The 17238-nt window shown below is 40.9% G+C and overlaps 1 protein-coding gene across 1 annotated transcript; it reads right to left on the bottom strand.

The window, feature by feature from the left end:
* Positions 1 to 1184: 1184 nt before the first annotated feature.
* foxk2a (forkhead box K2a) lies at positions 1185 to 11797 on the bottom strand. Its single transcript, XM_084342829.1, has 9 exons — positions 11306 to 11797; positions 9787 to 9981; positions 9510 to 9651; positions 8987 to 9133; positions 6436 to 6629; positions 6117 to 6319; positions 5683 to 5940; positions 5365 to 5562; positions 1185 to 2786 (listed from the first exon to the last, which is right to left on the bottom strand). The coding sequence occupies exons 1-9, from the start codon at positions 11599 to 11601 to the stop codon at positions 2572 to 2574; spliced, it is 1848 nt and encodes a 615-aa protein (XP_084198955.1). The 5' UTR covers positions 11602 to 11797; the 3' UTR covers positions 1185 to 2571.
* Positions 11798 to 17238: the final 5441 nt, after the last annotated feature.

Below are 17238 nucleotides of genomic sequence, written 5' to 3'. Positions count from 1 at the left end.
TCACGCCGTCTTGTAAGTTTGGCATTAAATCCAAAATGTAGCAGTTTATTGCTACTTCAGACATGTCTAAAGTGTCTTACACACTTTTTAAACAGATTTCCCCTACTTCACTAAATTTATAAAAGTAAACAATAACTGCATGCTTGTAAATGTGAAATAAACAGTAACCAATTTAGGTGTTATAGGCTATTTGTCACCTATGGAAAAAGTCCCCAGGCGCTAAAAAATAATACATTTTTGAGAGTTAAGTTAGGAGACACTTTATAAACTTTGTGAAACGCTGTCTCAGAAATATTCTTAAGTATTTGGGTCTCTTTGCAAAGTTTGCAAATGTTCAACATTAAGTTATTTCTTTCTTTGTGTAGGAAATATTGTGTACGGCACATTGGCTACTCCTGTTGGTTAAATACAACAATCCATTTGGTCTTTGCAAACAGAACTGTGAGGTGTGGTGAAATGTGGTGGCATCAAGGTTAGAGAAGTGAGCTTGTGTCCGGTTCAGTCCTCTGGATCAACAGGATAATTCTGGGAGGGGAAAGTGAGAGGCAGCACTTGTAGGCCCGTAACCCCACCGCTCCAGTGGAGCTGCTCAGCGGCTCGCAGATCAGACTGGGGTTATACTCCGCTCCTTCCAGGCGTGAATGTTATCAGGGCATTCCTAAAAAAAGAGCATTGCTCTCAGTGGACCTCCCCTTAGTAAATACATGTTTTTATAGTTTTAGATGTATGTGTTTGCATATAGAGTGGGAAAGTGAGAGCCAATACATGTGGAGACGACCGAATGCCAGGTGTGAACTGATGTACCTAGAGCTGTCCACTTGTGAGCAGATCACCTAAGACACATGCTGGTGCCAGGTGTAAACAGGGCCTATCAGTATCAGGAGAGGAATGTTGGATTGGTGCTTCCCTGCTATGAACTAGGTAGTTTAAGGCTCACTGAACCCATTAGTCCATTCAAGATTCCTCTGGTCAGCTCCGATACTGGAAATAAGTGAATCAAGCTGTTGTTGTCCCTAAAGGAAGCCGATAGTGTTCAAAGGAAGCATTCCCACCCCTGTGGTACACACACTTCCCCTAGTCTGACAGTACTGTGTGGAATGTGTGGTGAAGCCCCCCCACCCCTTAATGAGTCAGATCATCGCTCCTCGTTCCAACAAAAAGAAAGAGTCTTCACGCAGACGGACTGAGTTTGCATTCGCCCAGCAGAGAAGGCTTTTACTCAAAGAAATACAAACTAAGAGGTTAAGTGTTTTAAATAAATTTATAAAAAAAAGCATTTACCCACTGAAGCAGAACAAACACCTATCACTTGTTTTTCCTCGTGTAACATAGAATACAATCTGAATAGACTGTTTAGTAGCCTGAACAGAATAAAATAATCAAGCAAAGAGACTGCCAACTTCAACACAAAGGTAACAAACACAGCCCATGATGACAGGGGAAATCAAACAGAGCAAATGAAAATACAAAAGGAAACAAAAACAACTAAGAAGGTTAAGTGCAGCACTGGTCAGAATCGTATAGCGTAGACTCAGTCTAAATTTTCTTCAGTTCCATATTCAGATAATCTGCTCAAGTACATTGTCTCTAGATCCGTAACATGCAAGCTCAATGAAGCATATGGTCAAATACGCATGGGAATATACTTTTTATCTCATAGGATATTTGTAAAATATGAAAAAATCTGTAGATGTACAGTGATAAAGAAATTTCATTTGCATGAATGAGCAGAAAAAAGAACATCCACTCCGTAGATAGTGTTTTTCTTGAAAGGAAAAAAGGAGACTACATTCATTTCACTGAACAAAGAGTCCACATACAAAAACAACAAAAAAAGGATTCCCAAAATATCATGTTGTGATGTTTAAATGTTCTTAAAGACCCCACTTATAGCTTTTAGTTATCTTAATTATTACTAGATAGTATCTGTGCCTTGGGAAACGGAGAAACACTCAAAAAAGATCCAAAGATACACTTGTACAACAGAATACTGCATATCTACTCACAACTGGGTTAGGTAGGTCGACATGGAGGCTAGCTGCCGAAGATGGGAATGTCCACACGTACATACGTACACACACTTCCCTTTGCGGAATACACTACTGGTGATTTCACTTGGTTGCTTTTTCTATCCGACACAGTTAAGCGCTTGTCTGTAATGCTACCAGGATGAGGCTCCTTTTCGTCTTCAGGACTCCTCGTTGTCCAATAAGTCATTTCTGATCTGGAAATCTGGATTTTTAAATTTCTTCCTGTGCTTCTTCTTTGCCATCTGGGTCTCAAACTTCAGGGATTCACAGTCATCAGCAACTCTCCGACTCCATTTTCAATTTTGGTCATTAGTTTTTGCATCGTATTCCGTGGTCTTAAATATATGGAAGAGGAGGTTGGGGGGTTGAGGAGGAGGTTTTGAACATTCTGTAGTTCCGCAGGTGTTTCCGCATCTCTTCTCTTTTTGGCACCTTGGAGTAGATGATAACCAGGTAGGATGGAGGGGTGAGAGTGAGGGAGGGGTGAGGCTCAATGCGTACAGGAGAGCAGGGGTCAGGATGCAGATCGGTGGGGGGGGGGCTACTTGTCACCGATCTGTTCACCGACCCCTCCTTCTCCGGCTCTGTCCGTGGTGCCGTTGTTGTTGGCAACTGCTGCTCCACCCTCCCCTTCCACCTCCGTTTTCACCTTCTTTGAGTCGGGTTGGTCTTGCAGTTCTCCGTTCTGCCTCTTGGTAGGGAGGGACGCCGAGGCTGAGGCATGGGCTGCCAGGAGGTGAAGAGGGTTTGCAACGGCTGGTAGAGAGAACAGTTAATTAGTTAATTAAAGAGTACAGTCTACATATGCGCAAACTGTAGTGGCATGAGATGACTTTTGTGAATTGGTGCTATAAAAATAAATATTGATTGATTGATTGATTAATTGAGGGGAGTTATTATAAAGGCAGTGCTGCTGGTCTCACTTTATGGAGTCTAAAATGTGATACGATGAACAGTTAAAAGTTGGTACACTGATAAATTTACAGAAATTGGGCGTCATGCAGCAACATTCTCTTAAATATCTCTTATATTTTATAACTTTTTTTTTTTTAAAGAGAAAAAAATAAGAGAAGTCAACTTCAGATGCACCAACCGTTCTTACCATCCAAATCTGCTCTAACCCAGGTGTGCTGAATGATGAATCCCACTTGATCCTAAATTGGAGGTGCTGGCTGATTGTCTGTAATTAGCATAAGTGATGCCCACTAAACACCATATAAGGGCAGGTGTTGTGCCGTGTTCAAATAGCACTTCAGCACAAAAGGAGTCGTGTGCTCCACCTGGTCAATGGGCCATGACATTCAGAAGGTGGCAGTTTGCATCTGATATTATTTGGATGTTAATAGGTGATACAGCTTTCGGTTGAGGAATGGGAATGGATCTGGAGAGGGTGCTTTGATCTGTATATGCCTGCAATGTACAGCACCAATGATATTTGGTGCTACAGCATAAAGTGTTCTTAATCTCTACCCGCTGGTTATCAGTGTACGGGAATGATAAGTACTGGGGCATGAATGATATTATCGCTTTCAGTGCTCGTGGAAGCGCATGGCTCAAAGAGGACTGTGGAAAACCTGACCTGTCTCCCATCTCTCTCTGAAATTATCCTGTGGCCAAAACTCTGAGTGCGGTGAGTACTTGGAGGTGTGGAAGCATGGGATTTGACCGCCGTGTGTTTCGTCTATGTTGAGGCTGCAGGTTATTGCACAAATTCATAAGCGGTGCTTGTGGCAATCTGAAACGACTCCGCAGCCATTCATCTGTCTCATCAAAGAAATCTCTAAAAAAGGCGCTTTCTGCGTAAGGCCTGGTTTGCCAAAGCATCTAGCAGCAGTAGGTAAGCCATGATTCAGCTGCTGAATGAACGCAATCATCCCAGGGCTTATATAGTCTGAATGAGGAGCAATTGACCAATAGTATTTTTAACCACAAATTAAACAATCCAATCATTAAAATTCCTCTAAAACATATAGGCTGATAATCTAAATTTGATTATATTATGCAATTTTTTATGTTCCTATAATTTTAAACATGTTTCCGACTGTGTAAAAGGGATGTTTTTCCCTTTTCTTGGTAAAAGTGCTCTCGACCACTCTTACAATTTTCTCTGACCAGAGAGAAGAGCAAAAATAAGAAAACATTGGTGAATCCCAGAAATTAATGGGTACTACCAAAATAAGAGAAAATCCTGGATACAAACACAAATAAGAGAAAATTTGTATATCGTATATCGCTTCTTGCATGAGGCCCATTGTCAACTATTTTGCCGATATTATAATCGTGTCTGTCACTTTTCAGGGAAAAAAAAACATTCTCTGGTAATTCTCATATGTGATGCTTTTTTTTGAGACACCTAAATCAATTTATCAAGTCATAATTTAAAGATATGAGGAAACAAAACTGCCAAATGTATAACTTTTTTATTTTTACTTTTAAACATTGCATCATTTAAATGCTAATTTAATTCAGGATGCAAACTCATGTGGGATGAAAAAAAGAATATCTTTGGGGCTTCAAGGCTTCAGTGGGAGTTACTTGCCAATACCTCCTCTAATACCATTTTACACCAATATTAGAGAGTGTATGTGCAGGTTTTGATATGTTTGTAAATCCACTAAAAAGGACTGCCAGGATACAAGTTTGCCTTTCTGTTATTTTTCCTTGTTGTTCACATTCATCATCACAAATTTGCTGCAGAGCAGCATATCATATACCTCATCAGACTACATTATGAAGACGTTAAATCTTGTTTTAAAAACTCTGAGTTGAGAATTACACACATTGTTTTCCCAGAGCTGATGACGTAAATTTCTATTAAACAATGTTCAAGTACTGCTGGAAAAGAGGCGGATGGAAAAGTTTAGCCAGCAGCTTTAATTCAAGCCTGATAAAGGACAAAAATGACCATGTCCACCCGGGTGTTGTGTTTCCATCACATCAAAACTGATGCCGATAAACACTGAGTACTGCAGCCATTCGATGCAGGAGTGAGGGAAGATTTTTACATAGGCCTCCAATGGTCTGACACTCTGTGCAACCGTCTATACACTGCCTATGCAGAAGCATGCTTTTGTCTTTGTTAAAAAATGTAATTAGTGGGTAATATATTTAATAATAATGCAGACAAAACGTCAAATTTTTCTATCAGAAAGTAGCCTGTTACAGTTCAATCAGAGGCGTATGCAGAGTTATAACTTTAACCTCACACACACACCACTGACTGAAAGTGACAGACTGCAACTTACGATAAAAAGACTATAAACTTTGATGCGTGTGTGTGTGTGTGTGTATGTGTGTGTGTGTGTCTGTGTGTGTGTGTGTGTGTGTGTGTCACCTGTGCTAGCAGCAGTACCGATGGGGACCAGGTGGGTCCCGTTTTGTGTGATGGCCTTTATTGGGAGCTGGTGCTGCCCGAGTGGGGCTTGTTGCACGATGGTGACTGTCGTCAGAGGAGCAGCCTGAGAGCTCTGGATGATGCGACTGACTCCACCTATAGACGAGGCTGTGATGGATGGAAGCGGCTCCACTTTGACTACGCACAGGGAGAAACACTTATATCAAACCAAGCTCACACTTAATGACTACCCTGGCTGCACAGTTCCAACATTCATGTCCTCAGGAGACCTAAATGACGACATGAATCCATTCTCACCTTTGATCTCTTGGTGCTCTCCACCTCCGTTCTCCTGAGGTTCTGTGCTCACTGTAGCAGCGGGCTGTCCGGCAACGGTTGCCATAGTGACAGCTGGGATCTGATGGACGACGTGCACCGTCTGCATGACGGGGGCGGAGCTAACTGACGTCGTTACTATGGCTGGTGTCGCCATGGCATAAGTCACAGGCTTCATGGTCGTTTGAGGCATCTGGCGCTGCACGGCGATCAATACTGGCTGGTTGTTGAGGGGGGAGCCTATCAGAGGGCAGGGCTACAGGTTACTGACAAACTCTTTACGGTCAGTCACTAGTCTAAAAAGGGACAGAGGCACACAAATACTGTACACCGTCAGACAATTTTTAAAAATCGTTTTAACCCTAGAATTGAATAATAAAAAAAAAAAATCTGTAAAAAGGCTTTTATGGTTTTACCAGAGGAGTTCTGTGCAAAGCGGGCCTCCTGGATGACGGCGAGTTTGGGCTGGACTGTAGTGGTTTGGGCGGGGGCTGGTGGTGGGGTTGGCTCTGGCTCCATGGGGACTGGGGAGCCCTCTCTGGACAGGCTGTCTGGTGTCTGGACCCCACTGGAGTGGGCGGACAGTGCCCCTGTGTGGTTAGGAGAAGCTGGAGCACTCCTGGAACAGGAAAAATATTTAAGTTGATTGACATATGTAGTAGCCCTCCACACTCAGACACTGACATTGAAAACACCTCTTGAAAGCGATACACTCTAGATTAAAGAGTCCTTTACCTGGAGGAGAGAGGTCCCACAGGGGTCCTGAAGCAGGGCACTCCCCTGGGCCTGCGCTTCCTGAAGGCCTGTTCTATCAGCTTGCCCTCAGAGGCGGGGTCGATCCTCCAGAAGGAGCCTTTGCCCGGCTCCTCCTGAGAGCGGGCCACTTTGATGAAGTACCGGTTCAGGGACAGGTTATGGCGGATTGAGTTCTAAAACACCAATAAATACAGACACACATAAATGCTATTGCACAGCTTTTAGTAAAGCTCTGAGTAAGGGTGTTGGGGGTTTTGTGGAAGGAACAGTGGGTCTTTATATATGTTCTCATTATAATTATATAATGAAAATACAAGGGTGTTTAGATCATACATTTTGCAGAGACACTAGCAGAGGTTCATTGTTTTCTGATTCATTTGTTCGAGCTGTGACATAAGAAAATCACTCCTCTTACACTCGGTGGTACTTTTGTAAAGATTCTCATGTTCAGTTTTTGTTGAGGTTTAAAATATGTAAATTAAATTATATCTTTATGACTGACATCGTAGTTAGTTGTGGTGTTACACTGGACTACATTATATCCAGAGATGATTTTAATTTCTTGCACTCCCTATTTACCATGCATGGGGTGAGGCAGTCTAGTATAACGCCATCAGTAACTATGATCCCAATGTTTGTAGTTGAATTCACATCTCAACAGAGTCAACGATAACTAAAAGTTATAGGAATCATAAAAGTAGACTTAAGTGCAGAGCAGTTGTATTGGATTGAATTAGACTGAACACATGTACTTGCAATCAAGGCTGGAACTGGTGCAGCACAGCAAGAACACTTTTCCAGCATGTAAGCTGGAAATCCAATATGGAGCGTTTTATTGTGTAACCTATAAGCATAGATTTGTTTTTTTCTATACCAACATGAAATGTTATATTTGTGGCATCATACATTGATGTGATTGATCACACTGACTTCAGAATGTTACTGTCAATTAAACTTAAAGGAGCACGCTGCAGTTTTGGTGAAGAAATGTTAATGAGAAGAGAAAGATGTTCATTGGCTGATTTCTTTCTGCCTAAACAAACTAAATAAACAAACTCTCTTTGTTTTCATGACTGAATAAACTGAATAAACAAACTGACCTTAAAGGACAACACAATTTATACTGTTTTACTTTGTTTATATGTGGCGGACCCTGCCACCTTTCTAGCTTCAGACAGTGTTCTGGGACCTGGGCTTGTTTATTCACTTATGGACAAAAGATTGTATCATTACTATAATATTTTTGTAAATATTACAATTCTGAGTTTGAATTTCTTCTCCAAAACTACACAGTGTCCCTTTAAAACAAATGAATCAGCTAAAATCTTCACCAAATTATAATAGTTGCTTTTTTGTTTTTCGAGAAGGTCAAGAGACTCTTTCACCACCATCTACAGTCCGTTTTCATTTTTATCCAGCTGAGAGCACCTCTTCAATTTTTGCATTGCATTGAGGACACTGATCATCTGGTCACAGTGTAGTTTTCTTCATATGGATGCCACTTGACAATTGACTGTCATTGCGGAGGGCCATTGCCATGAGGGATGTACTTGGTCTACAAAACGTGTTTGGGTGGGTGGCATCCCTGTGAATCTCAGGACCCAACATTTCGCCGTAGAACAATCATTGTAAAAAAATAATCAATGCTATTAACTTCACCTGTCCGTTTTCATGTTGTGGCTAATAAGTGTAGTAAGTAGAATACAGAATTAGTATGAGGTCTGGATTACGGACAGATCTTTGAAAACCAGCTTTAGTTCAGGGTTGTGAGGGTTTATAATGCGCAGCCACTGAGCCACATTCTGATGGCAGTTTCATGGCGTAGGTCTACTCAACACCAGGTCTAGTCTCATCCAAGACTAGAGCTGCAATGATGAGTTGAGTAATGATTTGTTGATTGAAAGAAAATTAGGTGCCAACAGTTTTGATAATCGAGTACTTGTTTCAGTAATTTTTCAAGCAAAATGTCAAAATGTAATTTGCTGGTTTCAGCTTCTTAAATGTGACAATTTGTTGCTTTTCTTTGTCATGTATGACAGTAAATGAAGAGTCTTTGGATTCTGGGCTGTCAGCTGGACAAAATAAGCATTCTGAAAAAGCCACTTTGGCCTCTGGGAAATTGTGATGAGAATTGTATTTTTTTTTACATTTAAAAGACTAAACAATTAATCAAATGAATGAATGAATGAATGCATGAATGAATGAATATATTGTTGGTTGCAGCCCAATCCAAGACCCAAAGATATTCAGTTCACAGAAATATAAAAACAGAGAGAAGCATAAAATCCTCATGTTTCAAAAGCTCGTCATTGAATCATTTTGCATTTATGCTTGGACAATTGTTAATTATAAAATAATCAATGTTTACTTTCATTTTATGGCGGTTGACTATTCAATTCACAATGATATATGATGTGCTGTGACAACTGATCCTACCCTTCTGACTGAGAGAATAACTGATATGTGAGCATTACTATTCAACCACAAACAGTCAGTATTAACAATGGTAACAAATAGTGAAGACTCTGACCTGCCAGCCTTTATCAGCTGTTCTGTAGTAGGGGTAGTTCTTGGTGATGTGGGTGTATATTCCATTCAGCGTTAGCTGTTTATCCGGGGCCATGGTGATAGCTTGGACTATTAGTTGTGCATATGAATACGGAGGTTTAGAGTCGTCCTGTGGAAAACAAAAGACAGTTTATTTCATGTGCTATTGGGAGGAAATGTGTTCAAGTTAATGAAATACAAAGCAAGCAGAAGACATGTTTTCTTTCTCTGGTTTGTCCCCGTACATGGCATGAATACACAGATTCAGGCTTAGCAAAGTTCAACCAGGTTTTGTACTCCAAAGTCTATGTTGTTGTGAGCGTTGGGCAATTTTTAGACTTCAATGAGTAACCAGGGATGTTCACAGTGCTCAGACACCACTGAGATCCTCTGAAGTCTGTTGCCTTCATCATGCACCCTCTTGTTTGACATTTCTTCTTTAAATCCATTTTAAAATGAAGCAGACAGTGTTCATCCACATTTTCATTTTCCAGTTTCCTGCTCACCTTTGGGCTGTCTTCACCTGAGGCTTCTTTGTCGTTTTCTGATTGGGAGTTGTCTCCTATTAGGTCAGAGGCCAGAACACGGCCTGTCCTGTAGCTGGAGAGTCCCGCCCCCCGCGGACTTGATGGACAGGAGTTCGCCGCGCTGTAAAATTGTTAAAAAATGCAATTCTGACTTCATGCCTGGAACCCTCTCGCAAGACACTTCACTTCACATTTTCATTGTGCTAAAATATGCTGTTTTGAGCACTGCACAGAACTCAGATAACACCACTCTCACCTGATGGTGCCAGTGGGTGAAGGCAGTGGGCTCATGAGGTGGGCGATGTTGTCAGGAATGTTGATGGTCAGTGGGGAAATTTGGGGCTGGACGGGCTTGACCGGTGATTCCGGCACGTTCCTTGGCTCCTTCTTGTCATTGGACAGGGCTGTGAACGTGATCTTTATACTGGTGCTGGGGAACCGGAAACAACACCTGAGGACGACAGACATGCATGTGTTTAATGTTGATACATTTCCACTCAAATTAGTATGTACATTTGATTAGCAGTGAACAAATGGGAAACACGGTGCCTATTACATTGTACATAAAAGCCTCCTGCCTGGCAACAAGCAGCTCAAGGAGGTCTAATTGAAGCCAGGAGAGGAGCACTGAGATTCAGCCTCACACAGTTTAAATATGGACGTCCACCATGACCATTATATAACTCATCATGTCTAATTTATTATTAATAGAGTACATTTGGACTAGTTGCTGACACCCTAAAATGAATTACAACTATGGCGTGGTGACAATATTGACATTTTTTACCTCAACATTTACGAAGATTAAATGTAAAATATGAGGTAGGATACCACAACCATAATTCATTATGAGTTCCTAGTTTTTTACAAGTGAAAGAGTAAAGGGCTGATAAACAAGCTGAGCAGTGTAAACATGCCGACAGGGAACATGAGGCCAAGTTGACATTGAGCCAGATCAAATTAAACACAGCACTAACATTAGCTTGGTAGTTGCCGTTGTAACGCCACACCACACGTAAATATGGTGTCGTATCATATGTATAACAATGATTCATCACCACTCTCTGTCTTTCTAAGTAAAACATACTGCAGCATGTGTAGCAGCAGGTCAGAAACACTGCCTATACAAGCACAAGCACAGCTGTTAGCCTGTGTGGCTAGCATGTTAGGTGGGACAGCAGCAGGTGAGTGTGTTAGCCAAAAACACAAGAAGCTCCCCTCAAACAAACTTCTTTTGCAGTTTGGCCATTTTAATGTCTGTCGCTTTGTCAACAGTGAATACACACATCGGAGAACATGTGTTGTCACGCTTTTGAAATTTTAGGGGGGCGATCTGCAATTCGGCGAGCATGAAAGACACAAGACAGATTTGAAAAAATAACTTAACAACTTAGCTTCCACATGATGCACTCATTTGGATAGTAGACGGCGCACTCCTAGCTGAAACATGGCTGTCTGACGTCTCACTGACGCCTGCTTGATGGACTATATGTATGCCGAATAATGCCCAAAGGATTAACATGAGGTCATAAATCAAGTGAAAAGCTGTTTTAGTATTTGGTAATAAGTAAATGCAGGATTTAGGTACACTATCATATTTCGCATGGAGAATCAGTGTGACGTTATCGCCACACAAGCGAGCAGCGCGTCTCAGCCCTGCTGCTGCCTGACAACACGTGCAACATCGCTGCCGGTCAACAAAACAATAACAACACACGAGCACATAAAAAACACACATTGTTTCAGTTCAACACAACTGATAATATCAATCTTACATTCGTGGAAGCTGGAGAGGTGGAGCCCCTCTTCTCTGGAACACCCCATCAACAAACACCCCGTTTTTTCCGAGGCATCGAAGATAGAATTCTCCCGTGCCGGTGCCATCTTCTCCCGCGGTGAAGATTTCGAGGTGCCGCCGGGAGATGAAGCTGGAGTGTCCCATGCTGACGTCCACCGAACCCTGCGAGGAGTTCCGGCCGATGGTGACCGACCTTTTCTTCATCAGATACTCGAATTCTCGGCCCTCCAGCCGGGCTACAGCCGACCCCAACATCCCGCTTACCACCGCCATCTTCAGAGGTATCTGGTGGAGATTTGGAGATGTGTGTAAGGCCGAAACGTGTAAGCGGTTGCAGGGAATTGAAAGGGGAATTTTTTTGGTTTTGTGAAAAAGGGGGATCCAATTTTACACCGTGGAGAATTTGGCTAGGAACGTGCCAGACCGGGGACACAGCGGCTCCGACCCACCGCCGCGAAGAAGAGGAAAAAAAGAGGAGCCTCGGCCAATCAAAAGTGGCCAAACGGACGGAAGTACTGCGATAGACAATCCTCTCAGCCAATGGGAAACCGGGCTGGGTAGGCAGATGTGTGGTGTTTACCAATGACAACAATAATAAAAATAGCCGTAGAAAATAGAGGTCGGTTGCAGCGCAGGCTGACACGCAGATGGGTGGAGAGCTGTAAAAAGCGGGGCAGTGATTTCAGGGAGGGGATTTGATGTACACAAGACCAGAGACAAGCCGCCGGTCCGTTTATAACAAGGAGGTATTTGTTGTGTAATATCACACAAACTATAGGTACAATTTTGTGATCACAAATGTAGATTTTTTTTTCTCCAAGTTTTGTGGCATTTGAAAATTAATTTTAAATCTTTTGCCATCTTCAAAAAAGCTGAGAAGCAGAAGTGCCATGAAACTTTCTGAATTACTTGGATATTGATTAAACTAAAATTAAATTAAAAGTTTGTTTATTCAGTTTATTCAGTCATGGAAACAAAGAGAGTTTGATTATTTAGTTTGTTTAGGCAGAAAAAAAATCAGCCATTGTAGATTTTTTTGCACCTTTAAGATAAAGTGTTAATTCTGTGAATAACGCTACTCTGTCCATTTGTCTAAAGACATTTCTCTGCTCAATCTTTCCTGTTTTCTCTAAACTGACCTGCAGGTGCCTTGTTAAAAAACAACAACTATAAAGTGTTAACAGATGATACCAGTGACCCTCTAGGTCTACAAGCCCTGCTTTCATAAATCAAGAATAATAATTCCAAGCCCACTTGCAGACTGTTTTGGAGGCATTTTCATTTTCTGGCCACTTGCGGGCAGCACAAACAAGCTATAAACACTTCAGTGACATATTATTACCATATAAAGTTGATATGACAGACACAGTAGCAAGCACTTGCCTATTTATTACTATTATTTACATCCAGCAGACACGCAGCAGCACAAGATTTTTATTTGGAGTTGTGGTTGTGGTGTTATATTCACCTGCTTGCTAACTTGCCATTTGATGCTTGGCAGGTGAGCTGTTGAGCGTGCTGTTGAGCTGTTTCACTGAAAAAAGATACATGCTGCTGGAAACGATGATGAGAACAGAGAGAGTGAACAAAAACAGTAACGCCATGGGTTGAAAAACAAAAGAAAACAATGAGCTGAAAGAAGCTAAAATGCTGTGTTGAGCTACTGCGTCAGCTGATCATTCTCTGTGGGCTCGTGGAGTCTTTTCATTGTATACATAGTCATTTGATTAATTATTAGGCTAATAAAAAAATAGTAATTAGAGCAGGTTAAAAGAAAGTGTAAGAAAATAATCTGGACTTCTGCGCACTATGAAGTTTGTAATGCAATATAAAACAAATTCAATTATTTTACACATATTTAATTTACTTCTTTAGTGCCAATTTTTGTATGTAATTATCAATTTTAGATTTTAATCTGTCATAAGATTGATTTTAACTGTTGCTGTCATGTTTTGTTACTGTTGTCTATTTTCAACATTTGTTTTCATTTATTTCAAAAAGATTTTTTTCACTGCAAGCCATAGGGGAAATTTTAAGTTGCTGGCATTTCTTCTAACACTGCTATGGTGGGAATCTCTGCTTGGAATGATCACTAATTCATACTAAAATGAAGCCAAAACCCCAAGGAAGCTACTTTACATACCTGTGGACTCCTCAAATCCACTTTTAGAACTGGTCATACAGACGAAGAATGCTGTTCGTTCTATTGAGGGATGAGTTTAACACACAGGGAGAATCTGCAGGGAGTACTGAAGCTGTTCTGGAGGCTCATTGTGGATCAACATATTACCCTTTGTGTTTCCTTTAGTTTGTTGCCAATTGATATTCTAGAAAAACAACCCTAGATGCCACAATGCATGAATACACTGCTGATTTTCAGCCTGTGACATTTTGCATGTAGAAAAGAAAAAAGACAGTGTCAGTATAAAAAGCCTTATATGTTGTAGTCTTATTATCACAGGGCAACAGCAGCGCAAGTGATGACAGTTGCATGGAACATGGATTCCTAAACTTTGATGTTTTAGGGGGCTCCATGTGGTGACTTGCATGATACACTCAGCAAGACATCAGTATCTTGAGTGGAGGTAAGAGATATCCCTTCAGTACCAAAAGGAGAAATGAATCTCGTCAAATGTAGTTTATCATATGTGTATTATAACATGTCAACATAAGACACAAGCCTTAAGTGGGCCAAAGGGGACCCACCATAGTACCTTTATTGATCACTTTTTATCTGCCTACATCAGGTAAATGTATCAGGTGTAAAATGTCCAACGGGTACAAGTAGCCACATGCATACTGTATCTAACTGTAAAGTAAGGAATCTCTGCCTCCCTGGAATCTTTTATATATATATATAATTATTCACAAATCCTGAGAACCGTTTATCTGATCTATTTCACGCGGAGTAGGTTTGTTGCTGAGGATCCAAGGAAGTGCAGTGTTGATTTTGGTGCAGTTTGGACACATGACTCGTTCAACTGATCCCTCTCACGTGATCTCATTAGGAAGCAGACTTAAACAAAACGGAGATTAGCGCGGTGCAACAACTTGCTGTAGTAAAGTCCTGCAGTGAGATAAAAACAAAAGCAGAAGGTTAAACGAGTGTGGATCAGTGGGATGGTTTTTCTCTTCTTCAGAGAGAACTGGAAGTGAGATTTTAAGTGTCTGTCAACAGTAGCATGCTAGCTAACATTGGCCTCAAGGGCTAGGATGTTTAGCTGCTGCTCCGGGATGTCTTTCTCATTGGTTGTTCTGGTCCTTCTCAAAAATACAGATGAAAACTAGCCTCTTGGCTAATTCTGACATATTTACAGTAATGCTTATTAATATGCACTGTCCATAGGAAATACACTGGATACAAAAAATACATAAATCATAAGCATCAAGCATGTTTGATATTATCGGGGCGGCTGAGATGGGTCTGTGAGCAGTTCAGGTTTGAGACTGGATCTGTAAACCCTCACATTACCAGATCATCTGTGCTCCACAGCAGCTTTCAAACGAGCACTGCACTCATCTGAAATGAATGAAGTGATCAGCATGAATTAACATCTGAGTTCTGAGTTTAATAGTTCATTCTTGACCAGCAGGTTCACAAAAATGTTATACTTGACTTTTGCTAGCTTGTTTAAAGTTCCATGGGTCTCATGAAATCCTGAAGAAAACCATGAGAAGGTGCTGAAAAAGTCAGCAAGTTTTAGTTTACTAACCTTGCTGTCCTTTTTCTCACTTTTTCTTTTTGTTTGATTACTCAGGTTTTATCCACTGTTATTTTTATTTATCATGTTGCAGTTTTTATTATTTGCACTGGGATCAGATGTGACGGGGTCAGGGAGATTTACCTATGTTTTCTGAAAAAAAGAAAAACATTATTTTCTATGTGTAAATAAAAATAAAATGTCATTTTTTTTGTCAAATTATTTCCGAGTAGTTATACCTGTCCTGTAAATTGCCTCCAGAAACAGTATAGAAGGCTTGTACAAAAATGACACTAAGCAAGATATACCATAACTAAAAGTTTATGTATTATTGTAGATGTCATATAAACATGAAGGGTCATAAAATAAACTAATAATGCACGTGTTGTATTATTTCCTGTTTCCTGCATGAATCCAGCTCCATGCAGGGTCCACTGGCCGGGTTTTCCCTGCAGCGGGTTAGTTTACTAACTGTAGTAGAGCAGCCAGCATGCTGTTAGCTCAGTGTGTGTGTGTATGTGTTTATGTTTGTGTGTGTGTGTGTGTGTGTGTGTGTGTGTGTGTGTGTGTGTGTATGGAGGTTGTGCTAAATAATGGAGTTAAAGTCTCTCAGACTGTGTTGACACCGCCGCCGCAGCCCCTGGCCCTCGCGGCCCGCTGCCTCCAGCTGTCAGTGTTTCTTCATCACTCTGCATCAAGGCAACGTGCTGCACTGAGGAGACCCATGCGCCATGCCACACGTGTACTCTGACATGACGTAATCATGCACTGAGCTACATTCAGGGCCAATACAGTGTACATGAAGATTATGAATTATAGACGTTTCATATTTATAACAGTTATCCACTGATTTTGGGATCATAATGGTGTGAGCTGTTAATCAGTGTGTGACAGTGTGATATTGTAATTCCAATGAAATTACATATCCTGGCAAAATAATCTCAACTCAAGGGCCCTTGCTAGCTTTTTTCAGACAATTCAGTTTTTTTTAAAAAAGGCCTTCAGCAGTGTTTGTTCAGTTGATATAAAATACCCTATAAGAGCAATGTAATGCAATTATACACATAATAAGTTTACACCAACTCATACAGAACATGTATAGCGTGGCAGTCTTGAGTTCCAGTGATTTCTACAGCTCTCATGTTTCTGTTGGAACTGAAGACTGTCATGATATACGTGTTCTTTATGAGTGGGTGGAAACATTTCACCTTGACTGGATAATGTGTTTGATAATTTATATATAATACAGTGGGGTCCAAAAGGAGGAGACAACATTAAAAAATCGCTGATATTGTCACGTAAACCTGATAAATAATCAGAAAGTTTGAGGATTAAAAAAATAGCCTAAAAAGAAGGTTTCAGAAGTAAAATTGCTTTCTCAACATCAAATCATGACTAAACTCAAGGTTTCTATGGGGACAGTGCATGGAACTCTAAAACACTTTTACAGATACTGGGTCAGTTGTATCCAAAGCACTGACCACTTTACTGAGGAGACTGAGAAGGCCAGGCATTCTGCGACATCACAAGAAGCTTTGTGGAATACAGTCAGCAGGTTTTACACTAACTTGTGGAGTCCATGCCAGCTTGAGTGCACGCTGTCATTAAAGCAAAAGGTGGACGAACCAAGAGTTTGATTGATTGATTTTTTTGGCAGTTTTGTCAAGTTAACTGCTGACAAAACATTGTTGGGCCATAAAAGGAAAAGAATGAGGCCAATTTCCTTTAGACTGGTGCTCAAGTCGGTCAAACTGTAAAACGTGAGACACTTTTCTTTTTTTATTGTTTTAGATGAAGTCAGATAATACAAAATCCACATTTGTTCACAACAAGAATGTAACATTGCACTGTTGTCCAGGAAGCTGGATTGTCAACACACTCATCAAATACTGACGCTTTAGGATGGCAGCCGACCCGACCTACAATCCTGAAGCGTCAGTATTTGATGAGTTGGGAATGAGACTCAAAAATCAACTTTCTCACAAACTTTAACGTTTCATCCTGAAGTAAATCCTGATGTCACAGAGTAATGGCTGTAGAATAATGACACCATCCACGTACAGACTGGTTCCCTATTGGTCTCATGCTCACTATGCCATTCCTTCTGTGGTCCGGCTGGATTTTTACTGGAAAAATGAAGGTTGTTATATGGCACAAAGGAAAAGCATATTTCATTGGCAACCAAAGCAGGAAGAGTCATTGTTTTCCA

Source organism: Pagrus pagrus (assembly GCF_965226575.1).
Source record: "Pagrus pagrus genome assembly, chromosome: 21".
NCBI classification, from domain to species: domain Eukaryota; kingdom Metazoa; phylum Chordata; class Actinopteri; order Spariformes; family Sparidae; genus Pagrus; species Pagrus pagrus.
This window is presented reverse-complemented; position numbering and strand designations above follow the sequence as displayed.

Bases quoted from the DNA above. Each gene is read 5' to 3' on its own strand.
- foxk2a (XM_084342829.1), bottom strand. From the start codon at position 11,601: ATGGCGGTGGTAAGCGGGATGTTGGGGTCGGCTGTAGCCCGGCTGGAG. The intron at 5,941-6,116 runs GTAAAACCATAA...GCCCTCTGATAG, and splicing joins CTTTGCACAGAACTCCTCTG to GCTCCCCCCTCAACAACCAG. The intron at 5,563-5,682 runs GTGAGAATGGAT...CCCTGTGCGTAG, and splicing joins AGAGCACCAAGAGATCAAAG to TCAAAGTGGAGCCGCTTCCA.